Here is a 13,905-nt window from a genome sequence, read left to right as displayed (position 1 = left end):
CACCTATGAAGACAAAGGAACAGAGCACTTTAGACTTCGTGGGAGATCCTGAGAAGAGGGGTGGTAAGCCATCTTGCTGGAAGGTAGTGTGATAAGAATTTTACCTTGAACCAAGACTGAGTTTTGTTAAAGTCTGAGGCTCTAGAAAGCATTTTTCACTTTTATTTTCTTGGAACCATTTCTAACTCTACCCTCTGTACCTGAACTCACTTAAAATCCTATCTCCTTTTATTAATCTTGTTTTACTTTTAATCTAAAACAACCCAGTGCTGTGCTTGAATTGAAGTGATAGCTAATGCCATTTATGGTGATAAACTGTGCAGGTTGTCTCTTTAGAGGAGCAAACAAACCTTATTCCTCTGAAGGGTCCAGAAAAGATCTGGACATTTCAGAGCACGTGGTTTTGAGAAGATTCAGGCCTGAGTGGTATTGAAGTCATTTTGGCTGGTGTAACCATGGCTGGTGGAGGCAGAGTGTGGCTGTGGTGTAACAAGCAGAGCTGCTGGTCCATGGCTGAATATCATACAGACACTCAGTGTATGTTTGTATGCTGGCTGGGAGTGTCCAGGCAAGGGAGCTACAGCAGCAGAGCATTGTAAGGCACCCAGGGTTACAGGGCAGGTGATGACACGACACAACCTCTCACTGGTCTGTATTGCACCCCAGAATGTGACTCAAGGAGTTAAGTCTATTTATCTTAATAAAGAGGAGACGGTTGGGGGGGTGTCACTCGATTACAGTGTAGAAGTACCTACATGGGGAACGAATCATAGAAGATTAGGGTTGGAAGAGACTTCAGGAGGTCATCTACTCCAACCCCCTGCTCAAAGCAGGACCAACCTCAACTATTAACATTTAACAACAGGCTCTTCAATCTAGCAGAGAAAGGTCTAATACAATCCAATGGCTAGAAGCTGAAGCTAGTCAAATTCAGACTGGAAAAAAGGCATAACTTTTCAATAGTTGAGAGTAATTAACCATTTGAACAATTTACCAAGGGTCGTGGTAGATTCACCATCACTGACAATTTTTTAAATTAAGATGTGATTGTTTTCTGAAATATCTGCTCTAGGAATTCTGGTGTGGAAGTTTGGAGCAATCCTTTCTGGCCTTAGAATCTATGATTGGGATTCACAGTCATGGATCCTGTCCTGGAATTAGGCACGCGCACACACACACACACCCCCTCCCTGCCCCCCATCTTATTGTAGCCAATAGCCCAGCAGTTCAGGAGCTTGTGTAGGATGTAGGAGACCTGTTTTCAAATCCTTCTCTAACTGATTTAGAACAGGGACTTGAACTTGGGTCTTTCATATCTGAACCCATTTTATTTATATATGTGTGACAGATTGCTGGGCAAGAACTGCTGACTTGGCCTTCTGTCAAGCCAGTCCCCATTATGGAAAGCAAATTGGAGCTGGCTAGAGAAAACCTGTGCCTAATGGGTGAATGGGAGACAGCTGCCTGCCCAATTAGCTTGGGGCTATAAAAAGGCTGCAGGGAAGGAAGCTAGAGGGAGGAGAGGAAGCAGAGTGATAGCTCTTCCCTCTTGGGAGCAGACACTAGAAGCAAGCTGTGTATGGTGAAAAGGTGGTGGGAGCACAACCTGTAAATAAAAAGCACTAGTGGTTACTAAACCCAGGATCTCCAAGTGACTGTCAGCACAGCTGGGCCAGGAGTGAAGAGGACCTGCTGTAAACTGCTACACATGGGGGCTTCTCTATGATTTTGTGCCAGAGGAAGACTTTGGGAGCCCAGAGACTGAGGAGACCTTGCAGTGGCTGGTAAAGCAGCAGGAAGAGGTGCAACAAGCAATGCAAACCTTTCAGAAGTCCCACCAGCTGGAGAGGCAGGTCTTGCTTAACTGGCAAGCAGAGCAGAAGAATTTGCAGGACTTTATATGAGAGCAGGCCAGCACCCAGCAGCAGCTCCTCCAGAAGATGGTGAGTCCCATGGTGGGGGATGGCAATTGGGCACCAGGATTGGGACTCTGTAAAATGGGCCCTGCAGATGATCCCGATGCCTTCCTAGGCACTTTTGAGCAGGTAGCCATGGGAACAGGATGAGAGAAGACAACCTGGGCCCTGCAACTGGTTCCCTACCTGGCCGGCAAAGCCCAAGCAGCGCAGTACTTGCTAGCCATTTTGGCAATGGCATCTCTGTTTCTAGTATTGTGACTTCTAATTTAGAATTTTTAATTCTAACTTCTTATTTTTAGAGCACAAGTTTATTGTTGTATCATTCGACTTCCAGTCTGATTTTCTCTTTTTTTTTTTTTTTTTTTTTTTTTTTTTTAGCCCTGTCTCAAAACTTTTTCATTCAATCCACCAATGGTGATTGCCTTTTGCAACTGTTATTTTGCCTCAATCCAGCCCATAGTGTTTTTGTGCAAGCCATTCTCAAATATTCAGTAAAACCTATTGTAATTTCTTCTTGAACATAAGAACTGCCAGAATGGGTCAGACCAATAGTTCCTTTAGCCCAGTATCCTATCTTCTGCCAGCGGCCAGTGTAGGGTGACTAGATTGCCCCCCCCCTTTTTTTTTTTTATAGGGACAGTCCAGATTTTTGGGTCTTTTTCTTTATATAGGCTCCTATTAACCCCCCCTCATCCTGATTTTTCATACTTGCTGACTGGTCACCCTAGGCCAGTACCAGGTGCTTCAGAGGCAATGAACTGAACAGTCAATCACTGAGTGAACCATCCCATGGTCCACTCCCAGCATCTGGCAGTCAGAGGCTAGGGACACCAAGAGCCTGGGGATACAGCCCTGATTATGGCTAATGGACTTATCCTGAAGAGGAACTGATCACTTGGGCAAAAGTATCAATGTCAGGATACTATGCTGTTAGCACATAAATGAAGCTGCGAAATAAATGTTTAAATGACCTCACTCCACGAAGACCGGTTTCAGAGTAACAGCCGTGTTAGTCTGTATTCGCAAAAAGAAAAGGAGTACTTGTGGCACCTTAGAGACGAACCAATTTATTTGAGCATGAGCTTTCGTGAGCTACAGCTCACTTCATCGGATGCATACTGTGGAAACTGCAGCAGACTTTATATACACACAGAGAATATGAAACAATACCTCCTCCCACCCCACTGTCCTGCTGGTAATAGCTATTACCAGCAGGAGAGTGAGTTTGTGTGTGTATGGGGGTGGGGGTGTGTGTGAGAAAACCTGGATTTGTGCTGGAAATGGCCCACCTTGATTATCATGCACATTGTAGGGAGAGTGGTCACTTTGGATGAGCTATTACCAGCAGGATAGTGAGTTTGTGTGTGTGGTTTTTGGGAGGGGGTGAGAGAACCTGGATTTGTGCAGGAAATGGCCCAACTTGATTATCATGCACATTGTGTAAAGAGTTGTCACTTTGGATGGGCTATCACCAGCAGGAGAGTGAATTTGTGTGGGGGGGTGGAGGGTGAGAAAACCTGGATCTGTGCTGGAAATGGCCCAACCTGATGATCACTTTAGATAAGCTATTACCAGCAGGACAGTGGGGTGGGAGGAGGTATTGGTTCATATTCTCTGTGTGTATATAAAGTCTGCTGCAGTTTCCACAGTATGCATCCGATGAAGTGAGCTGTAGCTCACGAAAGCTCATGCTCAAATAAATTGGTTAGGCTCTAAGGTGCCACAAGTCCTCCTTTTCTTTTCACTCCAGGAAGAGGTAAGTGAGGCATCTGTACACACCAGGCAGGGGCCTTTGGAGGCTGAAGACTTTGTTTCCATCCCACACCACTCTCAAGTTTTAGCAAATTAGGACAAGGCAGCCCATAAGAACACCCTTACCTCTCAAAAAGAAGAGGAGGACTTGTGGCACCTGAGAGACTCACACACGTATTTAATTGAGCATAAGCCGATGAAGCGAGCTCTAGCTCACGAAAGCTCATGCTCAAATAAGTGTGTGAGTCTCTCAGGTGCCACAAGTCCTCCTCTTCTTTTTGCGAATACAGACTAAGACGGCTGCGACCCTGAAACCTCACTTCTTATTCACCGCTACCGGTTACAAATGGCTAGCCCTGCACCGGGGGGGGGGCAAACTAAGTCAGAGCAGTTCACACTACGCCCGGCACAACAAGACCAGCTCGTCCGCCCTCTCACGCGCCGGCTCCGCTGCTCCATATTCCTCCGCGGCCGGCCCGCTAGCAGCGGGGTCCGGGGAGAGGCAACGGCCGCAGAGCTTAGGGGCCGACCTTCTCCTGCAGGGCCACTCCCGAGGGAAGAGCGGCAGCGGGCCCCGGCTGGGCGGAGGGATACGAGGGCCGGCCGGGTGAAGCGGTTTTGGCGCGCTGAGCGCAGGGCCTTGTGGGTTGGACCCGGAGCCGCTGGGCCGGCGCGGGGGGCTGTGGAGCCGCCATGTCCCAGAAGGAGCCCCCGGCCGGGGAGGCCCAGGGCTCGGCCCGCGCCGTCATCGACCGCCTCTGCCAGGACCTCAACCTGGACGCGGCCAGCGCCGCCGAGGCTCTGCGGGACTTCACGGCGCTGCGGGGCACGTACAGCCTGGAGGTGAGCGGCAGGGCCGTGGCCGGCTCCGCCCGGAGCCCGACGGGTCAGGGGGCAGGCGCCGGGCCCAGCGGGCGCTGCCCCGGGATCCACCCGCAGGAGGGGCTCCCTGGGGCCGTGCTGCTGGGGTAGCTCCTGGGTTGCCCGCGGCCTTGCAGGGCCCAGGCTTCCCCCCTGGGCGGCCGCTGGCTCTGGGGCGGAGGCGTGAGCGAGCGCTCGTGCTGGCAGACTCGGCTCCGTGGGAGCCCCGGCCCGCGCTGGGCTAGGCGAGCGCCGCGGCGGGGAACGGCCGGCCCGGAGGGGCTGCAGGCTGTAGACAGACGTGGGGCGCCCGCAGAAGGTCTGGCGCAGACACCAGCTCAGGTGTGTGCGTGTGTTCCCAAGGCTCCTGTCTGGCTGCGCGGATCGGACTCCAGCCCCAGGGTCTGACTGCCTTGGCTGGTACTCTGCTTGGCAGGAGATCAGTGCTCTGCCAATGGGGGTTGGCCAAACACGTTTCAGGTAAAGGGTGACTTATTAGAGAAAATGCATAAGGGCCTGTCTACACATGAAGGCGCTGTGTCCCTTTGCAGAGTGCCATGTATGCCCCCACCCGGTGGAGATGCAGTGTACACCGAGAGGAGGACTTCTGGTGCCAGATCACCACCTCCCCAAACAATATTAGCTATGCCCTCGGAAGCCCTCTTCTGGCTTCACAACTGTGTCCACCCTGGAGGTTTAGTCAGCATAGCTCAGTGGTGGTGTCATTTAATCACACTCTTGGAGGATATTGTTATGCTAGTATAAGCATTAAAACCATGCCAAACTATTCAGGGCTGGAGTCTACGTGTGACACTTTTATTCTGGAGTAAGAGTGCCTTGTTCTGGAACAAGAGTGTCCACAGTCAAAGTTATTCAAGAGTAAGTGGGTATATGTATCTTGCTTTCAAAGGATGCTAGAATGATCTTGACCTTAAAGGTCAGAGTGGTGGTATCCAAATTTTTCAGCCTAAAAGCTGAACATACTTTTTCAAAGAAATCAGGAGTCAGTGTTTTGGGGCAGAGTTTTGCCCAGTCCTTCACCCTTTTCACCACTTATTTGCAGGGAGAACAGAAACCACATGCAAATATAGCTTACTACAGCCCGTGGTGCAGAGGGTAAGAAGTAGGAATGGCTAGAGCATGCTGTGTACCAGCTAGATTGGGGTGGGCAAACTTTTTGGCCCGAGGGCCACATTGGGGTTGCAAAACTGTATGGAAGGCCAGGCAGGGAAGGCTGTGCCTCCCCAATCAGCCTGGCCCCCCGCCGCCTATTCGCCCCCTGACTGCCCCCCTCAGAACTCCCAACCCATCCAACCGACCCATCTCTTTGTCCCCTGACCGCCCCCTCCCGGGATCCCCTGGCACTCCCACGCCTATCCAACCCCACCCAACCCCCCCGGTTCCCTGACTGCCCCCTGGGATCCTCTGCCCCTTATCCAACTCCCTACCCCCTTACCATGCCGCTCAGAGTGGCAGGACTGGCTTATTGGAAAGCCTGGGAGGTGGGTGGGCACAAGCCACGCTGCCCGCGCAGCAGCATGGCTGCAGGGGTGGGGCGCGCAGGAGACAGAAGAGGAGGGGCCGGGGGCTAGCCTCACCAGTCAGGAGCTCAAGGGCAGGGCAGGATGGTCCCGTGGGCCGGATGTGGCCTGCAGGCCATTGTTTGCCCACCTCTGAGCTAGATCCATCTGGCATATGATCCCTAGTTCCCTTGCACAAGTTAGAGCAGCCCCCAAATTTGATTGATAGTTGGATGGAGCAGGAGGTACTTTGTCCATGCCTACACTACAAACTTACATTGACTCAAGTTACGTTGGCATACGGCCGTCACTGTTAGTACTTTGCTTGTGTGTGTGCATACTTAGCTGCTTATGCTGGTGGTGCTCATACTCACCAAGAATGCTTGTATCAATGCAGAATGCAGTGCACCATGAGTAGGTATCCCACTGTGCAACTTACCCCTGTCTAGCGCACTGTCTTGGGAAGTTTTGGCAATGCATAATCGGGCCGAAACGAGTCATGCAGGGGTGACTGGGAGCATGGGGTCTACTTCCCAGTTTGCAGCTGTCTCCATCTCATAATGTTATCTGTATCCCATAATTTTTGTGCCTTTATTTCAAAACTCCACAAACCCACGTGGCCCTCCTCGCTGTCCGTCATCTCTGACAAAAGCGTGGAGACTGCATAGCTTTGCACTATTGTCATAAACATTGAAATCACAGGGTGTGCAATCCTGGAGTATTTGCACAGGTGCTTGAAAAAACAAATCAGTGGGGAACATGACAATTTCTTGGACACATTGCTGTGCTACATCATGAGAACCAATTCAAGGTTGTTGGTGGCATTCACAGAAATAGCTGCAGATGTTGGAGTGCTGCTTCTGGGTTTGAGAAACAAGCTCTGACTGGTGGGATCTCATTCTAATGTAGGTTTGGAATGAAGAGCAGTGGCTGCAGATCTTTCATCTAGGGATGTAAAAGGTTAACCAGTAAGCATTAACCCTGGCGGCCCCACATCGGGCCGGTGGGGTGGACCCTGGCCGCAACACATCAGACCCCAGCCCTGGCTGCGCTGGACCCTGACCGGATTGGCGCCCCAGCTACCTCGGTTAACTGGTTACACGAAATTTTAATCGTTGAACTGGTTTACTTTTTTTAACCAATATTTACATCCCTACTTTTGGTGCAAGTCCACATTCCTGGATTCATGTGCCAAGCTCACACCTGCCCTCCAGCACAGGGACACCAAAATGAGAGCTTTACTGATAGTGAAGAAGTTAGTGGGAATCACAGTGTGGAGACTTGCAACCCCAGATTGCTACTGGGCAGTTGGGAATCAATTCGGAGTTGGGAAATATACCACGGAGGCCGTTGTGGTGTGGGACTGTGTGGGGCCATTAATTGCCTCCTGCTCTGGCAGTGTGCAGGACATAGTGGGTGGATTTGCAGGAATGGGATTCCAAAACTACAGTGGAGCAATGGACAACACGCACATCCCTATTTTGGCACCAGACCACCTTGCTACTGAGTACATCAACAGAAAGGGCTACATTTCTGTGGTTATGCAAACATTGGTGGATCACCAGGGACACTTCACTGACATCAATGTGGGCTGTTCAGGAAATGTGCATGATGCTTGCATCTTTAAGAACAGAGGACTGTTCATAGAGCTACGAGCAGGGACTTTCTTTCCCAACCGGCGGATTACTATTGGGATGTTGAAATGCCAACAGTGATGCTGGGGGACCCAGCCTATCCCTTTTTTCCCTGGCCATACACCAACCACCTCGACTGCACCAAGGAACAATTTAACTACTGGCTCAGCCAGTGTGGAATGACAGTTGAATGTGCTTTTTATTATGAAGGGTCGCTGGCATTGTTAACTCACAAGATTGGACCTCAGTGAGAAAAATATCCCAATGGTTATAGCTGTCTGCTTTGGCCTGCATAATGTATGTATGGCAAAGGGGGGAAAGTTTCTGCTGAGGTGGCATGGCTGTCTGATGAATTTGAACATCCAAATACAAGGGCTCAAGGCAGAGCGAAATGGCTCAGGAAGGCTTTGAATGACCATTTTAATAGTGAGTAATGTATGGTGGTGTAGTGTGCTCTATCTGACCCTGCTCTTTTGCGGCCTGGTAGGAATCGTTTGGTGATTGCTGTACATGTAGGAATATAACATTAATTCACCTATTTGTTTTGTGAATGGTCATGTGGATTGTGTGACATGAAGTAACAGATAAAGGGCAGTATATGTTGTGAACTAATAAAGATGAATTATGTTACAGAATAAAATTCTATTGGAACAAAATCAGTGCAACAAAATTGTAATTTCACAACAAATACATTAAAAACATAATAAATGTAGTTATGAAGGGTGAAAGAATTTTCATGTCCATTTCAGCTACACAGATACCAACTATGGCTTACACAGACCTGTGTATGTGAAGCTGTGATTGTCTTTATCACTCTACTCTGATGGACATTAAGGGTACTGCAACGACTCCTTAAACCATTTGGAATGTTGGGGGTGTGCTGGTTATGAGAGGTCTCAATGGGCTGCAGAGGGAGCAAGCCTGGGACTGTTGAATCTGAAAGTCCACCAGAGTCTGCTGCATCTGTGTTTGCTGCCTGAGAAGCTCCACTGTGCCCTGTTGATCTTCCTCTCCTTTTCCTGCTGGGACTCCTGGGCCTTTCTCCTCTCCATTCTTTCCTTTTCCAGGCTGTCTGCATTGTTCATCCTCCAGGCCCTGTGCTTATGGTCCAATGCAGCGCTGGCTTGCAGGATGTCCTGGAACATGTTATTCTGAGTCCTCTTCTTTCTCCACCTTATGTGGCTCTGCAAATGTGGAGGGGGAAACTCCAAAGGCCACAGTGGCAACAGCTGAAGATAAATCACACAGCGGTACTATTGTTGGTACATTCACTACAGAAAGTGAAACTTAAGATGTTAAACTTGCTCCCCAAAAGTTTTAAGCACTACATTCTCACTTCTGCTTGGGATTGCTTGTGCATGGCACCAATCACTGTCTCCCCCTCCCTCCCCCAGTAGGCCATACTCATCGTGGCAGGTGAAGGAAAATGAGAAGGGAATTACTTGGTTGCATGATTCTAATAATATATAGGATAATGACCATGAATACTGGTACCCTTTTCCACAGTTGATAGTGATTTTAGCTGATATCTCACTCTTGAAGGTATCAAAGGCTCTCATGCAGCTGCTACTGGCATCCCAAAGCCACCTGGGCCCATGTGCTGCTAGCCTGAGTACTGTAATGGGGCCTGCTGAAGCTATCACTGAGTGGCAGGGAAAGTGTCCTACTTTGGAGGAAGAAACAAGGCAGCCCCCCCTAGAAACCATCAGAGGATTGCAGAGTACTTCCATTAAAGCTTCATCGAGATCTCTCAGGAGGATTCAAGGGACATCCCTGTGTACATAAACAAACTGCTATGCTTGGTCACCATCCCTAGCTCTAGAGATGAAAATCAGATAGCAGCTCTACCTCTTGATGGTACCACTACCTCTTCTAGCATGAGTAAATTAATGAAAAGTGAAAAGATTGTGTCCTACTACTTTGGGGGGGAACAACTTTGTAATTGAAAATTTATGTACGCTCTTAGCTAAGGTTCCTTCCCCTGCATTGGGCTCACTCGTGCTGGACTGCAGTGGAGTCAAAAATAGGTCCTGGCTCACTGCATAGCTGGATCCCATGGTCACCTGTCCCCCATCCTCCTCTTCGTCCAATATCTCCTACTCTTTGCTGTTTGTGGCAGGGGCGTGTGACTTAAGCTCTTTCAAGCTATTCATGGTGCTTTTGAGAGGGGTGCTGCAATCTCTGCTGAGGGTGGCATGCAGCTCTTTATAAAAGCGGCAGGTCTGTGGCTTGGCACTAAATTGGTTGTTGGCCTCCCTGGCCACCTGGTATGCTGCTGCAGCTGCTTGGCTTTCACATGGCACTGCTGCTGGTCCCTGTCATACCCCGTCAAGGTTCCCTCCCCACTCTGAACTCTAGGGTACAGATGTGGGGACCCGCATGAAAGACCCCCTAAACTTATTTTTACCAGCTTAGGTTAAAAAATTTCCCAAGGCACAAACTTTGCCTTGTTCTTGAACAGGTTTCAGAGTAGCAGCCGTGTTAGTCTGTATTCGCAAAAAGAAAAGGAGTACTTGTGGCACCTTAGAGACTAACCAATTTATTTGAGCATGAGCTTTCGTGAGCTACAGCTCACTTCATCGGATGCATACCGTGGAAACTGCAGAAGACATTATATACACACAGAGACCATGAAACAATACCTCCTCCCACCCCACTGTCCTGCTGGTAATAGCTTATCTAAAGTGATCATCAAGTTGGGCCCTTTCCAGCACAAATCCAGGTTTTCTCACCCTCCGCCCCCCCCCCCCCCCACACACACACAAAAACTCACTCTCCTGCTGGCAATAGCTCATCCAAACTGACCACTCTCCAAGTTTAAATCCAAGTTTAACCAGAACGGCGGGGGGTAGGAAAAAACAAGGGGAAATAGGCTACCTTGCATAATGACGTAGCCACTCCCAGTCTCTATTTAAGCCTAAATTAATAGTATCCAATTTGCAAATGAATTCCAATTCAGCAGTTTCTCGCTGGAGTCTGGATTTGAAGTGCTTTTGTTGTAAGATAGCGACCTTCATGTCTGTGATTGCATGACCAGAGAGATTGAAGTGTTCTCCGACTGGTTTATGAATGTTATAATTCTTGACATCTGATTTGTGTCCATTTATTCTTTTACGTAGAGACTGTCCAGTTTGACCAATGTACATGGCAGAGGGGCATTGCTGGCACATGATGGCATATATCACATTGGTGGATGTGCAGGTGAACGAGCCTCTGATAGTGTGGCTGATGTTATTAGGCCCTTTGATGGTGTCCCCTGAATAGATATGTGGGCACAGTTGGCAACGGGCTTTGTTGCAAGGATAGGTTCCTGGGTTAGTGGTTCTGTTGTGTGGTATGTGGTTGTTGGTGAGTATTCGCTTCAGGTTGTGGGGCTGTCTGTAGGCAAGGACTGGCCTGTCTCCCAAGATTTGTGAGAGTGTTGGGTCATCCTTCAGGATAGGTTGTAGATCCTTAATAATGCGTTGGAGGGGTTTTAGTTGGGGCCTGAAGGTGATGGCTAGTGGCGTTCTGTTATTTTCTTTGTTAGGCCTGTCCTGTAGTAGGTGACTTCTGGGAACTCTTCTGGCTCTATCAATCTGTTTCTTCACTTCCGCAGGTGGGTATTGTAGTTGTAAGAAAGCTTGACAGAGATCTTGTAGGTGTTTGTCTCTGTCTGAGGGGTTGGAGCAAATGCGGTTGTATCGCAGAGCTTGGCTGTAGACGATGGATCGTGTGGTGTGGTCAGGGTGAAAGCTGGAGGCATGTAGGTAGGAATAGCGGTCAGTAGGTTTCCGGTATGGGGTGGTGTTTATGTGACCATTGTTTATTAGCACTGTAGTGTCCAGGAAGTGGATCTCTTGTGTGGACTGGACCAGGCTGAGGTTGATGGTGGGATGGAAATTGTTGAAATCATGGTGGAATTCCTCAAGGGCTTCTTTTCCATGGGTCCAGATGATGAAGATGTCATCAATATAGCGCAAGTAGAGTAGGGGCTTTAGGGGACGAGAGCTGAGGAAGCGTTGTTCTAAATCAGCCATAAAAATGTTGGCATACTGTGGGGCCATGCGGGTACCCATAGAAGTGCTGCTGATCTGAAGGTATACATTGTCCCCAAATGTAAAATAGTTATGGGTAAGGACAAAGTCACAAAGTTCAGCCACCAGGTTGGCCGTGACATTATCGGGGATAGTGTTCTTGACGGCTTGTAGTCCATCTTTGTGTGGAATGTTGGTGTAGAGGGCTTCTACATCCATAGTGGCCAGGATGGTGTTATCAGGAAGATCACCGATGGATTGAAGTTTCCTCAGGAAGTCAGTGGTGTCTCGAAGGTAGCTGGGAGTGCTGGTAGCGTAGGGCCTGAGGAGGGAGTCTACCTAGCCAGACAATCCTGCTGTCAGGGTGCCAAAGCCTGAGATGATGGGGCGCCCAGGATTTCCAGGTTTATGGATCTTGGGTAGTAGATAGAATATCCCAGGTCGGAGTTCCAGGGGTGTGTCTGTGCGGATTTGATCTTGTGCTTTTTCAGGAAGTTTCTTGAGCAAATGGTGTAGTTTCTTTTGGTAACTCTCAGTGGGATCATAGGGTAATGGCTTGTAGAAAGTGGTGCTGGAGAGCTGCCGAGCAGTCTCTTGTTCATATTCCGACCTATTCATGATGACAACAGCACCTCCTTTGTCAGCCTTTTTGATTATGATGTCAGAGTTGTTTCTGAGGCTGTGGATGGCATTGTGTTCTGCACGGCTGAGGTTATGGGGCAAGTGACGCTGCTTTTCCACAATTTCAGCCCGTGCACGTTGGCAGAAGCACTCTGTGTAGAAGTCCAGTCTGCTGTTTCGACCTTCAGGAGGAGTCCACCTAGAATCCTTCTTTTTGTAGTGTTGGTAGGGAGGCCTCTGTGGATTAGTATGTTGTTCAGAGGTATTTTGGAAATATTCCTTGAGTCGGAGACGTCGAAAATAGGATTCTAGGTCACCACAGAATTTTATCATGTTCGTGGGGGTGGAGGGGCAGAAGGAGAGGCCCCGAGATAGGACAGCTGCTTCTGCTGGTCTGAGAGTATAGTTGGATAGGTTAACAATATTGCTGGGTGGGTTGAGGGAACCATTGCTGTGGCCCCTTGTAGCACGTAGTAGTTTAGAAAGTTTAGTGTCCTTTTTCTTTTGTAGAGAAGCAAAGTGTGTGTTGTAAATGTAAACTACAAAAAGAAGGATTCTTTTTGAGTCCCCCTGGGGCTCGGGGTGGTTGCCCCGGCTCTGCTTGGACCTGTTCTGGGCACCACCAAAAATTATACAAACCGGCACCCATGGGCTTTAACAATAGTTTGGAGAGGGCATTCTAACTATAAGGAAACATGGAAGAACTTCCATGTGAAGGTGCCAGTAGGGGGATAAAATAGACAGGGCTGGCTTCACTGATGTTGCAGAAATGATAATGGGTTTCCAGCTGATCAGTAGCCAGATTGTGGCCTCGTGGAGTACTCCAGTATATTATCTTTAACACAGAGGTGCAGTCAGCAGAGACCTCAGGGCTCTGCAATATGCAGTGGTTTATTGTGATCTAAGTGGCCAAATCATATTGCAGGCCTTGTAGTGTCTGTCTGTCTTTAAAGGAACAATCAGCTGCTGTCTACTCTGTTCCATGCAAATTAAGGATAATCTTCCACTCCTAGGAAGTTATGGTGTGGTTCTATTTGGGCAGTTTTGGTTCTCTTGTTCCGGCCAGATTTAAAAAGAAAAAATCATCCAACCCTGAGTAAATGTTGGTTCTTGTTCCTGTCCCAAAGGATTTTAGAGATACTTGAAGTAGATGAAAAGCTGAGACTGCAAATTGAGCATTGTTGCCCTGGAAAAGTTTGTCCATTGATTGTTTACTTCTGGTTTGACAGGGAGAAGTGGTGCATTGGTTGGCTTGTGCTCTATATGTTGCTTGTCGTAAAAGCATACTTCCCACTGTTGGAAGTGGTCTTATGGAAGGAAACTGCGTTTCACTGACTAGGATACTACGGTCAGCCAAACTAAGGTACTTTTGTGTTTTTGGTTTTTGCTTTTTTCTGGAGACCTAAACGTCTGTGTGTAGTCACAGCTTCTTTTTTCCCTTATTCTAGATCTGCTCCCCTTTTGACTGCTGTTTTACTTACATTCTAACTGAAAGCAGAATGGCACTTTCCTCGTAGCGGTGGAAATAGGGTATCATTGATATTGCACAAATATAAAATCCAGCACATTATCCAGTTTTCAC

At 48.6% G+C, this 13,905-nt stretch overlaps 1 protein-coding gene across 7 annotated transcripts in view; it reads left to right on the top strand.

Moving 5' to 3' along the window:
- Window positions 1–4,274: 4,274 nt before the first annotated feature.
- Window positions 4,275–13,905, top strand: part of RBL1 (RB transcriptional corepressor like 1) — an 82,373-nt gene continuing 72,742 nt past the window's right edge. For 6 of the 7 annotated variants that reach the window (XM_073309946.1, XM_073309949.1, XM_073309948.1 and 3 more), the window contains exons 1-2: window positions 4,275–4,514; window positions 13,553–13,686. In XM_073309946.1, coding sequence (XP_073166047.1) covers window positions 4,365–4,514; window positions 13,553–13,686 — 284 coding nt within the window. In that variant the 5' untranslated portion in view covers window positions 4,275–4,364. Of the gene's footprint in view, window positions 4,515–13,552; window positions 13,687–13,771; window positions 13,854–13,905 lie in introns of those variants that run through there. The other variant, XM_073309951.1, reaches the window with a different exon arrangement.

Source organism: Lepidochelys kempii, chromosome 13 (genome assembly GCF_965140265.1).
Source record: "Lepidochelys kempii isolate rLepKem1 chromosome 13, rLepKem1.hap2, whole genome shotgun sequence".
Taxonomy (NCBI): domain Eukaryota; kingdom Metazoa; phylum Chordata; order Testudines; family Cheloniidae; genus Lepidochelys; species Lepidochelys kempii.
Note: the sequence above shows the minus strand (reverse complement) of the source record. Positions and strands in the feature narration are given on the sequence as shown.